The 25,377-nt window shown below is 42.9% G+C and overlaps 1 protein-coding gene across 5 annotated transcripts in view; it reads left to right on the top strand.

Moving 5' to 3' along the window:
• Positions 1-25,377, top strand: part of LOC113134005 (disco-interacting protein 2 homolog C) — a 143,070-nt gene that overhangs the window by 106,169 nt on the left and 11,524 nt on the right. For 3 of the 5 annotated variants that reach the window (XM_026313151.1, XM_026313153.1, XM_026313155.1), the window contains exons 9-30: positions 715-806; positions 4,166-4,276; positions 5,387-5,510; positions 7,631-7,740; positions 8,735-8,837; positions 8,942-9,006; positions 9,171-9,264; positions 9,745-9,864; positions 10,288-10,402; positions 11,183-11,322; positions 11,674-11,810; positions 11,899-12,107; positions 12,431-12,545; positions 13,498-13,699; positions 13,803-13,912; positions 20,937-21,017; positions 21,757-21,880; positions 22,210-22,331; positions 23,545-23,656; positions 23,923-24,032; positions 24,711-24,841; positions 25,119-25,287. In XM_026313151.1, coding sequence (XP_026168936.1) covers positions 715-806; positions 4,166-4,276; positions 5,387-5,510; positions 7,631-7,740; positions 8,735-8,837; positions 8,942-9,006; positions 9,171-9,264; positions 9,745-9,864; positions 10,288-10,402; positions 11,183-11,322; positions 11,674-11,810; positions 11,899-12,107; positions 12,431-12,545; positions 13,498-13,699; positions 13,803-13,912; positions 20,937-21,017; positions 21,757-21,880; positions 22,210-22,331; positions 23,545-23,656; positions 23,923-24,032; positions 24,711-24,841; positions 25,119-25,287 — 2,696 coding nt within the window. The remainder of the gene's footprint in view (positions 1-714; positions 807-4,165; positions 4,277-5,386; positions 5,511-7,630; positions 7,741-8,734; positions 8,838-8,941; positions 9,007-9,170; positions 9,265-9,744; positions 9,865-10,287; positions 10,403-11,182; positions 11,323-11,673; positions 11,811-11,898; positions 12,108-12,430; positions 12,546-13,497; positions 13,700-13,802; positions 13,913-20,936; positions 21,018-21,756; positions 21,881-22,209; positions 22,332-23,544; positions 23,657-23,922; positions 24,033-24,710; positions 24,842-25,118; positions 25,288-25,377) is intronic. The other 2 variants (XM_026313154.1, XM_026313152.1) reach the window with 1 other exon arrangement.

Here is a 25,377-nt window from a genome sequence, read left to right as displayed (position 1 = left end):
AGTCCTTTAAGATGCAAATGGAAGCGTTTACATAAATCTTTCTGTAATTTTTTCAACCTGAAGTCACTGCAGTTTCTTTTCCTCGTCAAATCCCACAGCTCTCCTTTTCTTCAATTCATTAATCCTGACAAACATCAGAAAAAGCTCATTTAGTGTGAAAAACAATGAGGAATTCACACTGGACTGCTCATGCATAATGTTTGCATCTGCCAGTCTGAATTAGGAAACAAAGCAAAGGGAGGAAATTGATTCTGTTGTTGCGAGTTACCTCAATGATGAAGTGAGTCAGCTCCACCTGGCAGGAAAAATGAAACCGATCTCAGGGGTTTGATAATATTATTCAACTTTATGTGCAGTTTGACATTTAAACAACAGCTATTATAAAAATGTTCAAATGAGGAAATATTTTGGCTAAAGTTGCCCGAGCACTGAAGTAATAACTAAACACATTCATCAACAGAGCAGACCGTCTCTGTACATGGATCTAATTACACCACAGTCATGCATGTTATGAAATCATCCGTTTATGAAAGTCTCAACTTTGACTGTCCTGTCAGTGCAGTAATTCCACACACATGGGGCTCATGATGTCATGTTTTGTTCCATTACACACCGGGTTGAAGTTATTTTCTCATAGGGCACAAAATAAGTCATCCAGCCTTTGATCTCCATATTGCGTTGTAGTGTGTAACAGTGCTCTGAATCTGTCTGTAGGTAAACTGTGGTCCAGAAGCGTGAAGGTGGCCTACAACCTGCTGCACAAACTGGGAACCAAACAGGAACCGCTCGTCAGACCTGGAGACCGGGTGAGTACAAACAGAAACACTGAAGATGCTGATGGGATCCACAGTGACTTCTTAGGTTCAGGAAACTAAAGACTGGTCTTGAGAACAGTTTTGACCAAAACTGTGATAGAAAAACTGCCCCAGATGAATATTTACAATCTAAAATGGAGTAAATTGCAGAGACCATTAGCAGGAGCTCACTGAGGTCTTTTGTCCCACAGGGGACAGAAGTGAAACCATCAGTGAAAATGAGACAGCCTCAGACTACTCCAGTTTTACGACCTATGTGTTTCTTTTGCCGTTTTATTTCACATCTCTAATTCAACTTGACCTGAAATTCATCTTTCAGTTTTGCCCTCAGTAGTGAGTGATGTATCTGTGCTGCCAACTCCATTTAATTCAATGAGGTTGGACGTTTTTTTAACAGTGACAGAAGAAATATGTTGATTAAACACAACCTGTCATTTTTTCTGGCACAGCGTTTTGTGTCCACATGGATAACGAGCTGTCCGTGCAGAAAATTGATGTCCCCGCTCTTCGTCCCACTAACAAGGCTCGGATTTCTTTTGTTTCTCTCAGTGAGCAGCACATAGAAAACACCAGCATGGAACAATGCTAGACCTGAGGCCGCATCACAGAAACGTCCTAACGAACGCGTCCGGTTTTAACTGTCTGGGAACACGGCTCTGACAAAGTGACAAAGCGCTTGTTAGTAGTTGTAGTTAAAGGAGGCTGTAAAGTGGCCAACAACAGAAAAAAATTAAATCATTAATTTATTGTTTAGTAATTTGGCTGCTTGTTGCAAAGAGTTTTTGTTCCGTCTTTGTATGTTTCAGTGAGAACAGCTTGGCGAGATAAGAACATTTGCATTGGTCGCAATAGGTAACAGATCAGCGATACTGGATTGAGTATTTGGGATTTCCTAAGATGAGATAAAATGGGATTCCTTGGGGTTAGTGAGGATTTGCTTCTCTAACACCACATTATTATCTTCTTATTTTACCTTAAGACCTAATGTTTCTGTGTTTCGGCCCTGGTCACGGTCTGGAGAGTTTACGCGGAGGCTCACATCTATATAGCGCTCTGTATGGAGCTCTACAGTAGTAAATGTACATTTACATATACAAATGTCCAGTTTCATGCCCGCTGCTCGTTGTGTTGTGTCGGAAGCAGAAAACTCAGAGATTAATGTAAAGTGAAACCAGACGGTTGTATCTGTGAGGCCGGATTCCACTAGAGGTGAAAGAGAGAGTTTGTTTTTATTTCTGCTCGTGTATTTTAACTGATCCTTTAAGAGAAATCAGGCCTGTGCCCAGGAACAGCTGCACTCACAAACAGCAGAGCCTTTTCTTTGTCATCTCTTTTGGTTTCCTTTGGTATTAAAACATCACAGAGCAGCTCGGTTGGAAAAATCACAAGCAGTCTCTTGACGTCACCTCTTGGGATTTTTGGGTTCTGGCCAAAAATCCTTGGCAATGAGACACATGGCCACATTACTGAGTCATTTAAAAACAGACACATATGTTATGTTTCCTTCCTTCTCTGTCATTTTAATCATCAGATCACACTCAGGCCCATTTACTCAGCAATCCTCACGCCCCCACACATGAACAGATGATTATACTGAAGTGGGAAAAGGTTCAGTAATGTGTCTGCTGCCCCCACAGTCTCTCTTCGCCTTCGTCAGGTCCTTCTTTCATCTTTATTTTAGGTTCAATTTCCTGCTCGGCTGGAGGCTGGCACAGTGTGTGTGTGTGTGTGTGTGTGTGTTTTCTTTATGTACTCTATCTCAGTCGGCAGGTTGTGCGTTTTAATTACTTTACAAGTCCGTTTTCCTCCCACTCCAAACTGGTCTTTTTCTCAGTTTTACTGGTGCGTTAATTTAAGCTGCACACTGAGAAATTACAGTGTCGTTTTTATTTCGACAGTGTCTTGCAGGATGATTAGAGAAATGAGTGTTTAGAAAACTCAGAAGATTTAATTGCACTGAGACGTGATGCAGGAGTTGTTATTTTGTGGAGATACATCAGAGGCTTTTTGTGTGGTAAAACAGGCTCTAAGCACTTTAGGGAAATGAACCTGGTAAAGAATTAATTATGGTTTGTTGATGTGATTCCAACAAAAACAACAACTTTCAGGTGGATGGCTGCACTTTTAAAAATCAAGCAGTGTATTTCTCAAAGGTCTTCACAGCTACAGTAAGAGTAGTAATTGTACAGGAATGAGAGCGTGCCTGAATGTAACTGTGCACACTCAAATCTTTGACTTCTAATAAATATGTTCATCATTTAGGTCATTTACTCCTATTCTTAGAAACAATTTGAGCTCAGCATCAAAAATATTCTTATAGACTGTTGAATGATTAACTTCCACTACTGGCACAAGGCCACATCCATGACTCTGCTCCAACAGTGGCAAACCCCAGCCACCTTCAGGAGAGGGTGCTGCAGCACTCTCTGCACCCTGCCCTCTCCCTTACTGTCAAATTCAAAATGACATAAACATAAAAAGTTTTGTGTTGGTGAAAACCAGTGTGGAGCATTTCAAACCCTGTCTTTCTGAGATGATCAGTTCTCCTTCACGTCTGCTGGATCAGCTACAGAAAAACTGAACGTCTCCAGTGTCAACATCAGTCCAGAGCTCCCTTTAGCTCAGGTGCACTTAGCTCGTAGCTTCAACCACACACACACACTCACACACACACGCTCACACTCACATCCAGTCCAGGGCTGTACATGCGAGCTATTAAGCAGCACTTAACTGGGGTTTAACGTTATCATCAAACATGCAACTGGAGCTGGATCCAACGTGGCCAGACAGGGAGATAAAGGCTCTGCTGTGAGCTGGAAACATGTTGGTTCCAGTTCTGGTCACGTCCTGTGTGTAAGATGATAGAAAATATATATTTAGCATGAGATTTCATGACATCGAAATGGTCTTGCAGTGAGTCCCCAACAGGGAACACAGAGAAAACTTCTTTACTTCAATTATAACTGGACTCAACAAAAACAGATCATATGGCTCAGAACATTAAAAACATGTGGTTCTTGTGATGTTCTGGGGTTTCAAAGTTAATGTTTTCCTCTTTACTCTTGAGGTGGCTGTGTTAGCATCGTGTTATTCTCAACCTGTCTCTTACCTTTTACTGCATCACTACAGTCAGTTTATACTCTGAGATAATGGGAGAAGCAAAGGACAGGAAGGGAAAACTGAGAGTGGAAGAACAAAAGCAGAAATACAAAACAGAGGAACAGGAGCATTAGACAACCATGCCCCTTTTCTGACTTAACACTTTTTGCTTTAACATGATTAAATATTAGCATCTGCCCATTAGACTGTGGGGATTTTGAGCCTTCTGTCCTGTGTCCTCCTGCCTGTAGGTGGCGCTGGTCTTCCCGAACAATGACCCCGCTGCTTTCATGACGGCTTTCTACGGCTGCCTGCTGGCCGAGGTCGTCCCAGTGCCAATAGAAGTACCACTGACCAGGAAGGTAAGCGGCCATTTGTTTCTCTAATTCAGATGGAGGTGAAAGCTGTTTACTTACATGAAGATTATAAAGTTTTATAAACTTTGACCACAGATGAATATTATTAACAAAGAGCATAAATGTGGGTTTCAGTTTGGAGTTCTTGTGTTTAACCCAAAGTACTGTGGTTTGTTTTGGAAAGTATCTTGTATACTGCTGCATACTGCTTGTTGTGAAAAGTCCTTTACTTTGCAGGATGTCTCAGTCCCACAGTCTCTCCACCACAGTCAGTTTTTACATTTATTTGTAGGGTTTGTACTTTAGAGAATCGTGTGGTCGTACGTTTAGTTTTTTACTTATATGCCTGGTGTTATTGGACCCAGAGGAGCAGTTGATGGAGAGAAACAGAAAGGGAGAGAGAGCTCGTCTCTTTACGGTTTGCTGAGAAGCAGCAAGACTTCAGGCGGGCAGAGGTTTTGTTTCCAGTTTTTCTTTTTGCTCACGTCAAACAGCATCAGCGAGTTGAAAAGACGACGAGCAGCAGAGTCGAGCAGCGCTAATTCACAGCAGCTAACTCTTCACTGGGGTACTGTTTTAAAAACGCCAGTCGCCAGAAGCTGTGGTGGTGGGTCATGGTGCCGCACGGAGCTCTGCAGTCAGAGCCACGTCTCCAAAGAAACAACTCTGCTGCTGTTGTGGGTTTCTTTGACTCATGGTTTGGACCGAGCTCTGAAACACCCCCTGGGAAGGACCAGGGGCCAGTTGAGGGCAGAGTGCGGGTTTGTCTATCTAATCTAATAATAATTTATGGTGAACAACCTGAGTTTTCCAGATGTTATGAAGATGTTTGTAGTTTAGTGTTAACATCTGTTAAAGCACAACAACAACAAACACTTGGAGATTAAAAATAATAATCACTGAATCTTTTTTTCGCTAAACAGAAACTGAATGTTTGACTCAACTTCTCTCATTGATCCAAACCTTCAACTGTCAGTTATCCCATGTATTAAAAAAATAAAGAGCACTTTTACTTCCAGAACCCTGCAACAAGTGATCGGGACCAAGAATCAATTATTGATTCATTAGAATCCAATGCAGATGATTGATCTGGTGTGGTTTTCTGTGTCGCTGCAGGACGCTGGCAGTCAGCAGATCGGGTTCCTGCTGGGGAGCTGTGGCGTGACGGTGGCTCTGACCAGCGACACCTGCCATAAAGGGTTACCCAAGAGTCCCACCGGAGAGATCCCACAGTTCAAAGGTCTCACATCCAACCTGTCGACACACCTGCATGGAGCATGTTCATGGCAACACACACGAACTCTGTTTAATTTCCAAAAACACGTGCTAAATATGAATAGTTGGTGAGGATATAAGGCACTCACCTGTGTCTGTACGTTGCTTTTCGTTACTTTTCATCCTAAATCTGCAGTCTACCGTCCAGCTGTGGCAAAACAGGGTGAACTGTGCAGAAAGTTCTTTTGAAGCTACAACTAAAGGTCAATGTTTCATCAAAACACACACTGAAATGTCTGAAAACAATGATGAAGTTTAAAATAAGAAAAACACTGAACACTTTTCAAGCCAGGGGCAAACAAGTGCTTTGCATTCTTCAAGGCCAAAACACATGAAGAAATAAGAAGAGCAGGAAATTATAATACAGTTACATAAAAGCTAAACTGGCACAAAATAACACACACACACACACACACACACACACACACAGTCGGAGTCGAGGGATCAGAGCGAGGCTGAGCAGAGCAGCTTTCCCGTGTCGCTCAGGAGGATGAATGAGAAGCCTGATGTCCGCCGGCGGGATGATAGAGACATGGAGGAAAAGAGGGAGTCGGTGAAGCAGTAATGCAAATCGATCGAGAAAACCAGCTGACGAGGAGGAGGAGGGGAGGAAAAACTGAAACAGGGAGACGTGGAAGATTAAGAAGAGCGAGACGTTAGCACTGAACACAGAGATTCTCCTGGTGATTAATAACAACTGTTGGCTTTTCAGTAATGGATTTATAAATAGCAACGTGAGGCCGACAGATTTACTGTGTGTGTGTGTGTGTGTGTGCGTGTGTGTGTGTGTGTAGCTCATTAAGGTGGAGTGCTCCTCTTATTGATCAGCAGGCTTTAAACTCATCTCATTCACATGGCTGATTGGTTCTTCTGTCTCGCTGCCCAGCAGGAACAGCAGCATTAATGCAGACATTAACAGCCTGCACATACCAGGGTTTCCTCCTGTTCTACCATGTAAACATCTCCTCATGACGTTAATAATAATTCTCATCATTTGTCTTTATAGCAGTGGAAGAGAAACTTAATAGATTTGAGATGATGTGACCTCTAAAGCCAAACCCTGCTGCACTTGAGCATGTTTCACATAAGATGCTGTAAAATTAAAGCAGTGTAATATAAAACGGATAAACGTGGACCACGTAGGTAAAGAACTTACCCAGGAAACATTTAAGATTGAGAAAAGTTTATTTTTCTGTGCGTTGAAATGCAGAGGTGGATGTTTTTTTTAAAGGCTGTGCTAAAAGACTAGTGAACAATAAATAAAATCCGTGTTCCACCTCCAATTATTTGGTCTTTAACAGAAAGACAACAGACCACTAGTGTGTGCTTTCAAAGTGGTATATCATTCCCAGGAGAACCATCTTTGGTTAAGTGGTGTTTCCTGAAGATAGTGAGGCAGGGCAGGTGCCAAAGGTTCTCAGTAGTCCCCGGTTAAATAACTGCAGCAGCCGTGTGTTTATAGAAAACCTTTGACTCAGCACAATAGAAATACAGTGTTTAAAGTTATTTCTGTCAGTTTTTGGCAAAGATTCATTTTAAATAAGTGCAGATCAGTTTTTGCAGCATAATAAAAGTTTAAGAGTGAAAGGACTGAACCACAGCTATCACTCAAACTAATGTACTGGTCTCAGAGCAGTGACTGATGCTAATGATGTTGCTAAACGTTATTTTGCATCGGGACTGTTCAGTAAAACTGATCCAAACCCTGTTGTGGTGTTTACTTCACAGGCATTTTGACTCTTAAATAATCAGTGTTATTTATCTTCATTAACAGTGAGCAGCTTTTACATTATTTACGGTCAAAGCGTAAACAAGCTCAGACTTAATTACCGTGTTCTTGTTGTTGAGTATGATCACATACTCCAACCTACATCCAAACACAGCTGTAGTACTGGTCACCTGTCTGGTTCCAGTCCCAGTCCAGTTTACAGGAGGTTTAACCAGTAAACAGAACAGTTCCGACTCAGTGTTAGTGTCTTATCCTTAAGACTTGAAGGGTTTGATGTGGACTGGACTAAAGGCAGAGACTGGTTCCTGACAGCAGACATGTTAGTGGATGTTTGTTTTGTGTCCTCGTGTGTGCAGGCTGGCCCAAGGTGCTATGGTTTGTGACCGAGTCCAAACACCTCTCCAAACCGCCCCGAGACTGGTTCCCACATATCAAGGATGCCAACCAGGACAATGCCTACATTGAGGTAACACACACACACACACACACACAGAGGCACAAACACTGAAGTGTGTGTGAACTCTGAGGAGCTAAAATCTCCAGTCATGTAGTTCCTGTCATTACTGTCTCGTGAATGAAACCCAGTGGTGCCATTTGGATTAGAATCACACTAGAGCTGAGTGGATGTTTGCCTGGTGACACTTTCATCCCGCCTGATTGATCTGAACGTACCCGGCGTTCCTGTAAGCGGCCGAGCAGTAATTTCACCAGCGGCAAGGTGAAACGGCGCCTTGATTGCAACAGGGATTGGAAAAGGCTGAAAAGGAGGAGATGAAAGAGGAGGGATGATTGAAAAACGACTGACCTTTTGTTTTTAGCAGAAGCCACGTCCCAGACAGTCGAGACAGACGAAATTAGGGGGACGCTCTTTTTCTGGGGCTCAAAGAAACGAGTCTCTTTTAGTTTTCAATAACACTAACGTTTTCTGACAGATAATGCCTCCACATGATTCATAGCCTTAATAATGTGCTTGGTTTTTGTGCCAGACTTTTGAGACCCAGATCTTATTTGGGAAAGATTCCCATCGATTACTGTCGACTCCGCAGCACTTTAGACAGCATCTGGGTTTTTGGATGACTCAATAAAAAATCAATCCTAAGCTGTAAATTAATCATTACAACACAAATAAAACATATTTTAAGTTTTATCATAATGTCTCACGACGACTCAAGTGTCTGTACCTCAGACAATATTATGGTATGTATCTGAGTACTTTAGTGTATGTACCATCCTGTGTGTGTGCTATTTACAACAGCATGTACCACAGAACATTATATGTCAAAGGTCTGGGGTCACCTCAGTTTTCCAGCTCCAGTAAAATGTCAGCAGTGTTGCACAGATTCCAAGCTGTTTACTTGTCAATAAAACTTATTCTGCAGGTAGTGTCAACACAGTAAACAAACCCCGCTCAGGACTGTCACTGTGTGTGTGTGTGTGTGTGTGTGTGTGTGTGTGTCCAGTATAAGACGTGTAAGGATGGCAGCGTCCTCGGCGTGACGGTGATGAGGATAGCCATGCTCACACACTGCCAGACCCTCACTCAGTCCTGCTCGTACACAGAAGGTAACACACATTTATACTATATATGAAAACTGCTTCAGCCTGCACCCAGTCGGCTTTAATGTGCCAATGTTAAGGCTCATCACTGTCTCTCTGTCGTCCTCCAGCTGAGACCATAGTGAATGTATTAGACTTCAAGAAGGATGTGGGACTGTGGCACGCCATCCTGACCGTAAGAAAAACCCTCCTCAACCTTAACTGTCTTAATCATTTTAACCCAAGGATTAAAGTATAAAACCCAGGAATAAAAATTCGTTTTTACTTTGGAATCAAAACTATTTGGTCGGTGACCTTTACAGACTCAATTTTCAAACTTTCTCTTGTTTTCTCTGTCAGAGTGTGATGAATATGATGCATGTCATCAGTATTCCCTACGCCCTCATGAAGGTCAACCCTCTGTCCTGGATCCAGAAAGTCTGCCAGTACAAAGGTGATAATGAAAACTGCCTGTGTGATCAGATTTGAGGGGACCCTGAGGAGTTTGGCTGCAGCCTGTATTTTATTGGTATCACCTCTGGTAAACTAGCAAATTATTAGAAACACCTGTAATAAGTTGAATGTAGTATATACAGCCCTGTACTGTATATTAGATCTTAGACATTGTGCAGAGGGTTTTTGTTTCCATTACAAAGTTTATGAGTCAGACCATCTCCTCACTGACCTGAGAGTGTTGGACAAACTGCAGCATAACAAGCTTTTGTCACTAACAACAACACTACCGCACCATTCTCTAGGTTCCTGTTGTGTTAATGGGCTTTTCAGGCTTTGTTCATTATTTTGACTTTGTTGACCTTTGACCTGGTTGTCTCTTAAACCCTTGATTTGATGATTTACATTAATGCAGTGTGTGTAAATCAGACTGTGTGTGTGTGTGTGTGTGTGTGTATAATGTTGTGCCCTTCGTGAATAGCCAAGGTGGCGTGCGTGAAGTCCCGGGACATGCACTGGGCGCTGGTGGCCCATCGAGACCAGCGAGACATCAACCTGAGCTCCCTGCGTATGCTGGTGGTGGCCGACGGTTCGAATCCCTGTAAGACATTAAGGATGTAGTTGTAATTAAGGTTATGAAGTCATTTATAACAAAAACACACAGTTAGTGACCTCCTCTATTATTAACGTCTCTATTATTAATGCACTTACCAGCGTAAAATGACGTTTTCTTTGGCCTGACGCTGTCTCATAAGTTTATGTTGTGTTTGCATTGATTCTTCATGAACATATCAACTCTGTAGTGAGGAAATCAAACTGAAAGTACAGAAGTGGGGAAGTGGGAAATGTTCCCTCGGGCCTGACGTGACAAGTGAAGCTAAATGAATAACATAAATGCAGATTGTTCTGCTCTCCATTTGGAAAAGCCCATAAACCGTCTATTAAAAGGTGCAGCTTCAGATTTCAGTTTTCACTTCCTGTTTCTGAGCTGCATATGAACAAACTCTGGGTTTTTCTCCGTCAGGGTCGATCTCGTCCTGCGACGCCTTCCTCAACGTCTTCCAGAGTAAAGGTTTGAAGCCAGAGGTGATCTGTCCCTGTGCCAGCTCCCCCGAGGCCCTGACTGTCGCTATAAGAAGGTTAGTGACTTTACCCCACAGCCTGCTGCTGTTAAAAGTCCTGACGTTACATTTCTGTGGCTGTTAAAACACTAAACTCACAGCTGTTCCCTCTTTCATCATCCAATCATCCACACTGTAGTTCATCATGTAAACGCCACATTACCATCAACCCAGGGCAGCTGCTTATTACATGTTGGCTGTAATTTCTGCTTCATGATCTTAATTAGGTGTGTGTGTGTGTGTGCGTGTGTGTGTGCATGTGTGTGTGTGTTTGTGTGTTTGTGCCACACACAGGCTAATAAACAGCCCTTCTCAGCATGTGTGGTAATAATGAACTCGCTTTATTTTTACAAGAGCAGCTTCAAAACTCATAAAAATCCCTAACAGGATTCTCACACACACACACACACACACACACACACACACACTCACACCCTGTACTTGTATGTGTGAAGACCCTCTGTGACATGCATCAACCTCTAACCCTCTAATCCTTCAACCTACATTTATCTCAAAGCAGAAAGACCAACTTTCTTTTACCCACAGTGTCTCTTCATATTCATCGCCCTCTTTCCAAAAAAATGGTCACCATTTTTTAATAATGCCCCAAGTTTTAAAAAACAAAACTGGTTTCCCAAATATGTTCTTGCCAAACACTTCCTGAATTTGTTCACTTTCAAACTGTTTCTTCTTTCTGATTTTCTCAAATGTTCATCTTCCAAATTGTCCCTGTTTGCACGGTCCTGAGTAACAGCACTGCCTCTCCCGTACGACTGATGTCTCCTCCCTGTCGTGCAGGCCGTTGGAGGAGGGCAGCACCCCCCCTGCTCGCGGCATTTTGTCCATGCAGGGTTTGAGTCACGGCGTGATCCGGGTCGACACGGAGGAGAAACTGTCGGTCCTGACGCTGCAGGATGTCGGCTCCGTCATGCCGGGAGGTGAGACAGGCCTGATCACCAAACTCTCTGAGGAAGAAGTCCCCACTCCCCGTTCCTGCAGTTTAGGTTTTTTAGATTTTGGCCTTTTCTCCAGATGGATATATTGGACTAGTTAACATTCATCTGCAGTTCGTTGTTACTGAGATTCATATTTTACACTCAGAAAACCCGATGACTATAAATACTTTTAGCCCACCCTCCTGTTACTGGTATTATTTGTTGTACAAATGTACAATATGACGGAGGGTTTTTCTCTTTGTGTTAGTGACATTTTCAAGGAACAGTTTGATGTTTTGTCAGGGTTCTGTATAAACCTTCTTGCTGTTCTTCTGTCGGTCTGTCTGCCTGCAGCTGTGATGTGCGTGGTGAAACCTGAAGGGGTCCCTCAGCTCTGTAAAACCGATGAGATCGGTGAGTTGTGCGTTTGTACTGTTGCCACTGGAACCTCCTACTATGGCCTGGCCGGCATGACCAAGAACACCTTCGAGGTGAGTGTGTGAATGTTCTCACCTTCCCTCTTTGTTAAAATGCTTAAAAACTGGATTTAAGCTGAAACCACCCGGCGCCTCCTTCCAGGTTTTCCCAGTGTCCAACATCGGCACTCCGGTCAGTGAGTTTCCCTTCACCAGGACCGGCCTGCTGGGCTTCATCGGCCCCGGGGCTCTGATCTTTGTGGCAGGAAAGATGGACGGCCTGATGGTGGTCGGGGGGCGTCGGCACAACGCTGACGACATCGTCGCGACGGCGCTCGCCGTGGAGCCGATGAAGTTTGTGTACAGGGGCAGGTGGGTGCTGGCTGCACCTTACCTGTCAATCAAACATGATACATCTTTACAAACCATAATAAAATGTGCAGATCTTTCTAAGTAAGTAGGAATACACAGGTATTAAAAGAGACTTCAGCTGTGAAACAGTCGGTCAGTAGTTGGACACTCAGCCCTACAACACGTCCTCCCTCTGTGAAGGGTTTTTGTTAAGGTGTTGATGCAGCTTGATGCTGATTTTGGAAGCACTGGTTTGTGGCTGAACTATAAGATCTACAAGAACCAGTGGAGCGTGCTCACTCAGACGGTGTGTGTCCGTGTGTGTGTGTGTCTGTGTGTTGCAGGATAGCAGTGTTCTCCATCACGGTGCTCCATGACGAGAGGATCGTGGTCGTAGCCGAGCAGCGGCCAGACTCCACCGAGGAGGACAGCTTCCAGTGGATGAGCCGAGTTCTGCAGGTAAAAAACTAGTAGAAACACGGATGTGTCTGTAGAACCTTTAAGAATTGACATTATTAGTAGGAACCAGAATGTTGGGGACTGAAACAGGAGACGTCAGAACAGGTTGACTGACAAACACGTCGTCGGTTTTACTGTTTTCATGAGTTTTGTGGACAATAAGAAAAAAATATTAAATAAGACCAGACAGGCCACAAAGACACAGCAGCCAGACACGTTTTAACAGAGGCCACAGCAGAATCTGCCTCTTTGCCTCTGTCAGACACACACACACACACACACACACTATATGATGCTTTGCTGTACATTCACATTATGCATGAACAGACAAAATCTCAGCCCAATCTCCAGATCTCTATAAGCCGACGTGGAGACTGTGGTAAAACTCTAAAAGCCGTCTGCATTTTTATGGCTGTAATAAAACCAAATCTCTTTATTCCTTTACCATCACAGATCCTGTTTTTCCATTTGGCCCGTCTGCTTACAAACACTCTCAGCCTCTTCAAGAGAGGACGAGCTGTCACATTATGTGACAGGACTGAAGGTTCCTCAGAGTGCTTTATTATGATTATGAAAAAGTATAAAATCAGGTGTCAGATGTCAATGCCGCTTCATATAAATATGGATAAATTCATAAATTATTTTTAAGATATATAAATTTAAAAGATAATTTGACGGCTGATCAGTGGTTCCCTTAGGTTAGGTTCCCTAACTGGAAGGCCACTGTAGTCTTTAAATACACTGTGGAATTATGAGTTTTACCTTCTGGGACACAGAAATCTTGGAAAACTGTGTAAAGTCTAAAGCTTTTATTGTCCTAAGTGATGTGATGCTTCGTGTGTAGAATGACCTCTGTGGGACTTTTTTCTGCAGGGTTTGCATTGTGTCGGGGAGGTAAATGTTAAATCGTCTTAGAAAAGTAGTTTTTCTAAACGTTACTTCAACCATCCAGGCGATAGACAGCATCCACCAGGTGGGCGTGTACTGCCTGGCTCTGGTTCCCTCCAACACTCTGCCCAAGACTCCCCTGGGTGGCATCCACCTGTCGGAGACCAAGCAGCTGTTCCTGGAGGGGGCGCTGCATCCCTGCAACGTGCTCATGTGTCCGCACACCTGCGTCACCAACCTGCCCAAACCCCGGCAGAAACAGCCAGGTACAGTTTGTCATTCGGCTGCAGGTTAACATCACAGCATTATACCTTATTATCCTCATACCGAATCGGACCTTCACATCTTCTTTCTCCTCCTCTTCCTCAGAGATCGGCCCTGCGTCTGTGATGGTCGGGAATCTGGTGTCGGGGAAGAGGATCGCCCAGGCCAGCGGCAGGGATCTGGGTCAGATCGAAGACAATGACCAGGCAAGGAAGGTGTGTGTGAGAGGGGGTCTGCTGGTTTTCTTCATCTTCATCACAGTCGTCATGTGCGCACACAAACACATGATGAAGCATGTGGTCCAGGTGCTTCATGCGTCACTCCACAGTGTGTCATTTCCAACCAGCCACCTGTAATTTGTTGCCATTTGTCTTTTTATTCATTTGGATAATCTCTTATTGATTAGTTGAGCTGCTGTTACTGACCGTCACCATCTGGGCTTGTTTCTTTACATTAAAGATGCAAAGCTGCAGTATGAAAGTCAAGGGAGAGTCCGGTGTCAGTGGCAGACGAAGAACCGCAGCTGTTTAGATGCTTTATATGCATTAGATATATGCCAGTGAAAGTAGGGAAGGAGAGAAAAGTCAGCAGAGACACAGAGACGGAAAATAAGAAAGAAATAGAGGTCAGGAACAGAGAGAGCATGATGGCAAGAGAAAATGAGACAAAACAGAATAGAGAGCGAACAGCAAAGAATAATTCAAATAGACAGACAACAAAAGGCGAGACCAGAACTTTTACTCCTGAGAGAGTGATGGAGATCAACAGGCGCTGTGTGTTACTGACACTACTGATTTTCCTCTCTTCTCTCGTGCTGAAAATGTCATCAGTCATAGTGTCGGGCGGCCAGCGGCAGCACATGCTCTGTAGACTCTAATGAGAAGAGACAGGCCCCAAATAATAACAACCAGCACACGGGGAGGCTGCAGCAGCCGCTCTCTACCTGCTGCCAGCCCCGTTTGTTTGAACTACAGATGATGATGAACTTTCTGTTTGGTGGTGTTTTTAAATTTCCCCCATTTTTGGGAGATTTCCGGCCCTGGAGCCAATCACTACTAAGAGTTTAAATATTCTTAACAGGTAAAACCAGATTTCTATTACAACCAACCAGTCTTTAAACAGCAGCTTCGCCTTGTGAAGCCGTACGTTGCTTCTTTGGACCAATAAATGCTCGAAGCTGCTTCCATTAGGTGGCGATGGATTTGCTGTGCTGGTTTTTACAGATGAAACAACAATAAGACATGGCTGAGCAGAGACCTATCAAACAACAATCCACTTATAAAATAATTCCTGTCATTGTCCAAAGACGGAAAACACATGGGAGAAAATCAGCTGTGTGGTGCTGAGGTGCTCTCTTGGTTTGTATTGTTGTATAGTGCAGTTGAAATATTGAAGTATGTGTCTTAACTTCCACTAAAAAATGACTTCGCATTTCTGCGGTTACATTAAAAGTTGTTGGTCATCTGCAGTTGAACAGCTGTGATGTGCATCGTCGTTCACTTTAAAACTGTTAATAATAATCGATTATTAAAAAGTTAGTTTGGATTAAATTCCGCCAGACACGTTTTACCACTATCGGACTACAAACGGCCTACATGCATGCGTGCTTGTAGCGCATGCGCAGGCAACAGGCTAGTATGTTTAGTGTCGCTAGCTTGTACAGTAGCTGTTAGCTCAGTAACTTCTTATTGCGTGACAGTGACGTTTCTGAGTGACGTCACGCCGTGAAATATGAACTTTGACTCCTCCGTCCCCTGCACGCTGCGCCCCGTGCGTCATCAGCGTTGTCAGAGGCAACGGTCCTGCGAGAACGCGGGGGATTTAAGCCCCCCTCCCCATTTGCAACGTCTACAGTGCGTCACGTCGTTGGAAACGTTATTTCATTGGCTACAACATATGTCAATCATCAATGACAAACAACGCGACTGGCTGATTTTACTGTCATTATAGGTTGTTGTACCCCGTGGGTGGGATTTGTCTGTGAGTCGTGGCTGCCATTGGTTTTCGTATTGATTGACGGCCTAAAACCTGACAGACACGCTTGGTTGTGGGCTTGGGTTTTATTCGCAGGAGTCTATCGTCTGTTTGTGGTAAATAAACGGTGAAAACAACCAGAGAACCAACGGAATTAAAACGTTTTTACGGGGACTGAAAAGTGAAGGACAGTTTTATTGCGTTTTTACAAGGATAATTCGTCTTTTGGACTAAAACTGATATGCAACACTTGGCGTTTCAGTCCATGTGTGGATCTGTGCACATTCGCAAAGGTAAGAATTACCTTCTTGATGTGTTTGTACTCTTGTAAAACATGAAGGAACAGTTGTCGCGGTGATAATTCAACCCTAAATTGGTTTATACCATTTGAATCGTGAGGTTTTCCGCTTTTTAAATGATATATAGTTTGTCGGACTTGGGCCGAGCATATTTGGAAATAGCGTTACATTCAGAAATACAGTTTCCGGCCAGTTTTTAAAAATTTTTTTTATATATTTGTAATGAATTTAATTCTCAAAATGTTTGAATAGTGGTTTAAATACATATTCCCAATCCAGAAATTGGCTATTTATTTACATGATTTTAATATATTGTCTGAAAACTCTGAATTCACATTATACAACTCATCCCCAGACAGAATAGTGAGAAAGTGACTGCAGAGGTCTCAGTTGGAGCTGGTGCCACCTCAGCTGTTTGGCTGAAGAACAAATCTGCAAACTTGGAAAATAAAACCTCGGTGTCATTGGATTGGAGGAAACCTGGCTGCAGATCAGTATGTGATGAGTCTGCTCAGCCATTTTCAACAGGCTCGGGGCTTCATGCCATAATTACAAGTCCAAACAGGATGGTCAGACTGGTCATTTGTGCAGAGCGACATGTTTACTCTTCCGTGCAGAAATACAGTTTAATTGACTTTGGCAACTTTCCTCAGCAGATGATGCAGAGCGTCAGTGTTTCTGGAAAATGAGCGTGTGATTTGGGAATACTTGGGAATTTGGTTTCATTTCTCTGACAGGAGAGGCCAGTTTTATTTTTCACAGGGTTAGAAGGGCAAGCTTCCTTCATAACTCACTGTGAGTTTGTGAATGTGGGGATTTCATGTAGTAAAGCTCGTGCTGGATGCTGATGAGTCTGTTTCTGTGTCAGAGCTAAGATTTTATAATTACTGTTTGATCCTGCAGTTGCTTCTGATCACCGTGTCCGTCAGCTCATTGTCTATCCATGTGTTCATTCATCCATCACTGCTTGCATAACTCCTCACATCGGAGTAATCCTCACCTCCTCCTGAAAACCAAGCCCTCTGAGTGAATGAGCTGCTCTTACTCTTCTGAATGCTGGCAGTGTTTTTCCAATTGTTCCTTTGTTTATTGAAATGCTGTGTGTGAGTGTGTGTCAGTGTAATCTTAGAGTGAAATGTAATTTACTTTGAATGTCCTCTCAGATTCCATTTCTGATAACATTCATTTATCCGGGGAAGGTCGACTGAGCTCTGAGCTGTTGCACATTTATGCTGTTAAACAGTCAAACTGGGGCCAGCTCTGCCAAAACGAACATCTCAGCGTACTAATGGAGTTTACACTGTTATGTACTGCCTCCAGAAAAAAGCCCAACGTGATAATCTGATCACATGACAACACCTACACCTGCTTGGTCACCTTGTAAAGTGTTAACATCACCAAACTGACTGCCAGTCACCTGAGACACAGGTGCTGCCAGACCAACACGTCTTCCCCTCGGGGTTTACTGTAGCCGTGTGCTGTTGTCATAGACATAAACAACGGATGTGTCATGATTCATGGGCCAAAAAGGTTCACCAGCTTCTTGGTTTATTTTCCGTGATGTGGACTAGTGTTCCCATCATTTCCAGAGACTTTACCAAGAGCTAACATCATGAAAATAAAACACACTTTTCTAGGCTGGGGGAAGATATTTACAAATATAAAAACGTAGAACAGAATCAAAACTGCTCTTGTTTGCAGCAGGAAGATCATCCATGTTTAGAGACCAGCAGGTTCTTTCTTGTGCCAGAGTCGGACTCAGTTCATGTTGGAATTGAGTCCAACTCTGGCCCTGATACGTAAGGGACTTGATGTGTTTCTATGTAAAGTGTCTTGAGATGATTTTGTTGTAATTTGACAAATAAATTGAAAATAAAAATCAACTAACAAAAATCAAATATATAAATGTCTAAATCTGAACTAATATTTTTTATTAAAACACTAAATTTACAATTAGATCAAAATCAGGTGTTGAACCTGAACTATTATAAAAGGCAAAGAAATATTAGCCAAGAGAGAGAGTATCCTATAAGTTAATGTACATGCCTCAGTTAAAACATTAGCCACAACAGCAGAAATAACAGCAGCGTTTGTGTTTTTCTGATGGACTTTAAGTTAAGACTTGGACAGTGGCAGTGAGGAGAAGGGGTCCTCCCATCAGGTTTTACATCAGTTATGAACTCTGTGGAGCTTAAAGCCTGATATGTTGTGAGGATAATGATGCATACTATTGAATTTCCATTTGATACCCACATTTCATTTAAAAATAAAAAACACCCCAAACTCAAAGGTATTTTTACCTTCTACTTCCGGAAGAAAATGTATTTAAAAATTCAAAGATATTATATTTAGCTAAGATGAACTATAATGTTAACAGTCTAGAAATGATTCCTAAAATTACAGATAAATTCTACATCATAATTACAGGTAATTCTTGCTTAAATAGTTTTTTCTCTTTGTCCCTGGGGAAAAAGTGAGGCCATCTTTTTAGAAACAAACCCACAGTCACATAAAATAATACAGACCCTAATGCAGGATGCTGATGTATTGTTTTAACTATTTCATTTATCTCAGTCCATGTGATTTTAAGTGCTGTAACATGCCAGATGGTTGCTGTGTTGGGTTTCAGTGAGATGATCATCACATGTGATAATGATACTGGATATGCCTGAGCTGCAGACGTCAGTGTATCAACACCAGCACTTTGATAAAATTCTCTAAGACCAGATTTCTATCTGCAGCCTGGAATTCAACAAGGCGGCTCACACAAGCTGCAAACAGAGCTTCTTTGTGCTGGTGTTTGGCATGCCAGGCCTCTCTCATTGAGATAACATGGGTTTTGTCTAGAGGCAGGTTCCACTTTTTCTGTCTCGGGCTTCGGTCGAGCTCTAAAGGTTTACCCAGGGGTCACAGCTTCACTCACGTGCGACACAAACCAATTTCAGCAGAGATGTGATCCTATCGATGGTCGAACAAAGCGAGTGGAGTCTGAAACACCACTTGCTTTGAGTAAACGTTCGATTTGGTTATCAGACATTTTGCATGTGTGCGACATTACTTATAACAATAGTTTGGCTTTGTTGAAGGTTTTTAGTCACTGCAGCTAGACTGTTACAGGTTCAGGTGACCCTCTTACCAATGGGAGCTTTTGGCTCTGATGGCTGCTGGTTCATACGTGTGCAGTCGTGGAGCTGTGAGGTGATGCAGGAAACAGAAGTGGAAAGGAAGCAGACTTTAATTTGCCGTCATGAAAGTTTAATGTTCGCTCAGAGTCGGGCAGAGAAGGACCTGAGTGATATTTTCAACGGGGAGAAAAACCTTTAAATCTTTGTACCCCCAGAGAATGAAGCTGGTGGCGAGTGATTGAGAGAACCTTTTGTCAGGCAGTCTGCAGGTCGACTACACCAGTTTAATCTGCAGCTTTTAGAAACTGCTTAAAGAGTTAAATCTTTAACATCATTTCATAACATTATGTAGAAGCATATACTCTGCTTGTTTTGGTTCCCACTGACTTTCAGATCCCTTAGGTAAAGTACTGAATCTGTGAGCTCTGTTAGATCTCAGTGATGCAGCTGCAGAAGAAAAAATCAGACGAAGGTTCACATATGAGCTTCTCAAGCATAATAACTCGGTTTTGAGCTGCTGGTCTCACTTGGTGCAATTTGCAGTAGAAATCAAGCAGAGTCCTCCCAGATGTGATAAACACGGTGGGGAGAGAACGGAGGTCTGAGGGTTAAGAATGTGAAAGCTGAATGTTGATCTGTGACAGATGAGAACAGCCTGGCAGCATGAAGACGTATAAATGATTTTCTTTGGTAGAACAGAAACAAAACAAGCATGAACTGCTCTCACTGAGATTCATTGCTTGGCAGCAAACCTTTAAAAAATGTATGAAGCCAGAAACAAACTCACTCTCTTGATTGTAATATTTTTTCCCCCCCACACTCCCATCTCTTGATTTTCATCTGTCTTGTCTTTGCTGTTGTAAAATATGAAGTCTCATTACCGTACATGTCCTTCCATTCACATAAACTCCTACGCAGCGACCAAACCCTAAACTGGAAGACATTTGTACTGGTTGAGCTGCAGCAGCTCATAGAGAGGTTGCACTTAGCTCCAGTGGTGCCTGAGTACTGAAGCAAGCTCTCCTGGTGGTGCTTTGAGCTGAATGCTAGTGTTAGCGTGCTAACATGCTGAGTTTTTGCACCAGTCAGAATTTCAGCAAAGCCATTACAGTTCATCCTGAGGTGAGCACTAATGTGTGCAGCCAGTTTCATAGAAACCCACCCAGTAGTTGTTCAGACATTTCACTAAAGCCGCAAATAGGAACCAAAATCATTAGAGTAGATTCATTGGGGAACTATGAGCGTCTGTGGAGAAGTCAGAGTCAAAGTGGTGGACAGACCGACATCGACAGCAGCAGCTAAAAACAAGTCCCAGTGAAAGTTAAAATGAGTTCAGGGATCTGTCTTGTACTGTAACATACCAAAGGTCTTCGTGCTCTCTGACAGAACGCTCCATAAACAGACTGGGTAGTGATTAGAAATGGTTCAGTCAACACAACCCTGGAGCAAGTGAGGGAAACAAAGCCCTTCCTGCCATAGTAATAAGGAGGTTGCTGGTATTGAGGCTTGGCCTTTATTGGATTTTGGCTTGTTCGAGTGGTGAAAGGGTCGGATTAATTCTGTGTGGAAAACTGTGGTGACTGAGGATTTTAGCAGGGAAGAGTTTCATTTCAGAATGGGAGGAGACACCAGGTTCAGTGTATAAGCTTTCACGTTCCTAATTATGAATGAAGTCAAAATACTGGGGGAGAGAGCAGGCTGATTGTAATACACTAACCATGTCACTTCAAATTAAAGACCAAGTCAGAAAACGTGAAATGGAAAACAATTTAAAGAATTGCTGAATTTTGTGTCTCATCGTCCAGTCTGACTGTCCCTGTGTTGTTGTTTGTGTTTTCCAGTTCCTCTTCCTGTCTGAGGTGTTACAGTGGAGAGCCCAGACCACTCCGGACCACGTCCTGTACACACTGCTCAACTCCAGAGTAAGACCTGACAGCCAACATACTGCCCATGATGAATCTGTTTTGGCCAGTTTACTTCTAATGTTTTGACTTTTAATGTGTTTGAATATTATTTTTTTATTTTTTCTGAATATAGTGCAGCCACATCCATCTAACTCAGTTCGAATTATTTTGCCACAGGTTTATTATAAATTGTACTTAGACCCAAAGTCACTGTATTATAGAAATAATTTTTAATAGATGTGGAGTTTCTAGATTAATTTGGACTTGGGAGACATGAATCACATTTTGTGCCATCGCATATTTAAATAATTGAGCCTTCAGTTATTCTGAGGGATCCAGTTTCTAACTTTTTCCATGTCCCTTTCATATATAACATGAGTCATGGACAAGGCATGAAGAAAAACACTTCAGGATCTCTTACTTTTATATTACAGCGTGTTGTGTTTTTGTTGATACGTGCAGAGTGAGAACACTGACAGAAAACGACAGAAAGGACGAGAGGAACATGATTTATAGTATAAATGTGATTTTGTGACTGACTGTTACTCGTTACGATGCAGTTTGTGTCGAAGATCGTGTGTGAATCGTGTATGACAGTTATGTTAGTTTGCATAATGGAAATATGATGCACTGCTTTGTTTACAGCTGTTGAGATGCTGCAATGGAAAATATGACGACATGTGCTGATACACACTGCTGATTGAACGTGTCAATCATCTTTTTCTGTGTGTGTGTGTGTGTGTGGGGCCTCCCTCAGGGTACGATAGCCAGCTCTCTGACTTGTGTTCAGCTGCATAAGAGAGCAGAGAAGATCGCCACCATGCTGGCTGAACGGGGACACCTGCAGGACGGAGACCACGTTGCACTGGTCTACCCTCCAGGTGAACATTGACTTTTTTTATAATACAAATCCTTCGGTGTTTTCTGAGATGTTTCCTCTGTATTTCTTTATTTGCTGAAGACAAATGTAAAGCTGGTGATTTTTGTGCTGGGAGTTAAAGGGTCATTTCACCCAAATTACAAAACCGGTTGTCATTTAAAGCTCATGCAAGTGTTACTATAATAAACAACTTTTCTATTATTTTATTATTTTTATCATTTTCCAGAAAGGTATTATTCTGTGGTACAGCAGTAAGCCTCGATTCATTTGGCTGCAAAAAGATCTGACACCTTCCTCTCTATTTCCTTACTCCGTCTGCTCCTCCTCCAGGTATCGACCTCATCGTGGCGTTTTACGGCTGCCTCTACGCCGGCTGTGTGCCGATCACGGTGCGACCACCTCATCCACAGAACATCGCCACCACGCTGCCCACCGTCAAGATGATCGTGGAGGTAGCGACCAACACTGTCGTGCTCCTACCTGCTGTATTATTTCTGGTTTCCTCACAGCATCTTCCTGCGTCAACAGATGCTGCTTGCAGAAAGTTTGTTTGTTTGTCTTCTCACAGTGTGACAGTAACGAAGAAAAACAAGAAATGTGTTTATTAATGCACTGAAATGGAAGGGTAAAATAAAACCTGATTATTATGATTATTCACAACAAGAAAAGCTGAAAGTTCCTGAATAGACACTTTAAATAGGTGGAAACTTCAGCAGAACCTGGTGCATAACAATATTCTTTATTCTGCAAATGTTATTTTTGGAAATAATCTTTTACTTTAAGATGATTAAGCACAAATAGAGGCAGCATTTGCTGTTGGTAAACACCACATGATGTGTGTGTGCATTAATTTAACAGTCACCTATGGAAAAGTATTTTCATTTTGTTTTGCTGAGTCTGTTTTACGCACACTTTACATTTTCACCATCGTTTGGATGAATCGACTGATGTGGAGGTTTTAAATTGTGTACTTTATCCTTCTTTTCATTTTTTTCCTAAAATAAGTTGTGGATTGTTCATTATATTTATTTTTTTAATAAGCCCCGAATTGTACCCAGGTTAGTTCATCCTCATCCTGTAACCCAGGGGTCTGAAAGCTTCAGTTCTCGATGGCCACTGTCCTGCTTCCTTTCAGCTTCTGATTGGCTGAACACACCTGGTCCAGGTGATCAGCAGTGGAAAAGAACCAGGACAGTGGCCCTCAAAGACTGGAGTTTGAGACCCCTGCTGTAAACTGATTGGACGTGTACAAAAAGGGGGAGGAGCCACTGATTTGTCCTTTCGAGCCTCCATGTGGGCAGACTGGACCCTCTGTGCCAAACAGTTGTTTTACAAATCAGCCACAGGGCTGTGAAATAAAAACGTGTAAAGTCTAATGAGGACGGAGTGAGGAAGCAAAGGAAGCGACAGCTTGCAGTCTGGGAAAACATCCAGCAGTCTGGAAAAATGAGTGAATGAATGGAAGTTGTGAATAACAACGAGCCTCGTTCATCTTTCTTGAGCTCTGGCAGCAGGAGATGTGTGAGGTCAGCGCTACTGTTACTCTGCTGTAAATCTTACAAGAAGCTGAATTTAACAGTTTTGCTTGGTTGTTTTTTTTTCACACACTCTGATAAATACTGATGCATTTTTAACAGATTGAAGTTTTCTGACTGTGTCGTGCAGGTGAGCCGGTCCGTGTGTGTGATGACCACACAGCTCATCTCTAAACTGCTGAAGTCGAAAGAAGCCTTGGCCGCCGTGGACGTCCGGTCCTGGCCCCCAGTCCTGGACACAGGTACAAACACACAGTTTAAATACACACAGCATCATGTACACAAACTAACCGCTGAGCTTTGATAGAGGTGATCAGGTGGAAGTTCAGTGCACGTGGGGAACAGTGGGAACAAAAACACAAGCAAACTAACAAACTAAAGCATAAAAAAAGCAACTAAAATGAGAGATTTGAATGTTTCCCTTCGGTCCTGTCCAGAATCAGTGGAAGTGACGCTGTGACGCTGTGTGTCTGCAGCACTGATGTCACCTGCTTCATTTGCTTTTCAGATGATTTGCCAAAGAAGAAACCTCCTCTGCTGTATAAACCGTCCAACCCCGACACCCTGGCCTACCTGGACTTCAGTGTCTCCACCACGGGCATGCTCGCTGGAGTCAAGGTAAAAACACACACACACACACACACAAGCAAACTTCAGACTGTGGACGTCACACATGACATATTTAAATCACCTTTGGCTGGAAAATGTCACTTTCATTCTTCTTCACTTCTATCATTTTTGTCTGTGGTGCCACCAACAGCTACATCACCGGATCTAACTAATCGATAAATGCATTTGCTGCCAACTATTTTATTAATTGGATTCTACCTATAATATCGATTAGTTGTTGCAGCCCTAATCTGAACCAATATTTGTCAAGATTCTTCAGTTTGGAGGTGGCAGACTGTCAGACATCACTAAACCTACGTGACGAGGAAACAGTGCTGCCATATTTACTCCTGTCAGCACTGGAATTTTACTGCTGGTGCCAAAACACAGAGAGAAAAACCAAATGGTCGGTTCTTTCAGTCACTGCTGCGTCCAGATTTTCTGTTTCTCATTTGTGCTTAAAAAAAGAACGGAAAGATCACGAACATAAACACAGCAATGAGAACTTTTTTTTGCAGTGAGTCTTACCTGACACCAGCAACCCGAAATTACTGTTTGTTCCTTTTGCATTGGGAAAAAATAGACAAAACCTGCATCTGCATCTTGCAAGGATGCAAAGAATTTGAGGACCGAACATCTTTGTTAAATGACGTCCCTTTTCTGTGTGTGATGTGATGTCTGCTGCAGATGTCTCACACAGCCACCAGTGCCTTCTGTCGCTCCATCAAGCTGCAGTGTGAGCTTTACCCCTCCAGAGAGGTCGCCATCTGCCTGGACCCGTACTGCGGCCTGGGCTTCGTCCTCTGGTGCCTTTGCAGGTTGGACACAAACTGAGCATGTGCATTTGTATTTCTCATCACGATTATAGTGTCTGCATTGGCCTGCATGCTGAATTATCACCATCCTTCCTTCATCATCGTCCCCCTACGTGTTTCTGACATGTAAAGTTACAATTAAACAAGTAGAAAAGCTCCATTAGGTCAGTCGTCTAATTAAAATACGACAGATGCAGCCCTAAAACTGAAGACAGTCCTAAATGAAGGACACTGGGAAAAGTGCCAGACCATAATCACATCCATGCGTTTCTCTCTGCAGTGTGTACTCAGGTCACCAGTCCATCCTGATCCCTCCGTCCGAGCTGGAGGTGAACCCGGCTCTCTGGCTGTCGGCCGTCAGTCAGTACAAAGTCCGCGACACTTTCTGCTCCTACAGCGTCATGGAGCTCTGCACCAAAGGCCTGGGCCTGCAGACGGACTCACTGAAGGTAAGTGGGGCTCTGTTCAGAGAGTTATGCCGGACCTTTATGAATTTAACAAGTTCTCTGAGCTCAGAAACGTGTTATTGGTCAACCTCT

Source organism: Mastacembelus armatus, chromosome 17 (genome assembly GCF_900324485.2).
Source record: "Mastacembelus armatus chromosome 17, fMasArm1.2, whole genome shotgun sequence".
In the NCBI taxonomy this organism is placed as follows: domain Eukaryota; kingdom Metazoa; phylum Chordata; class Actinopteri; order Synbranchiformes; family Mastacembelidae; genus Mastacembelus; species Mastacembelus armatus.
This window is presented reverse-complemented; position numbering and strand designations above follow the sequence as displayed.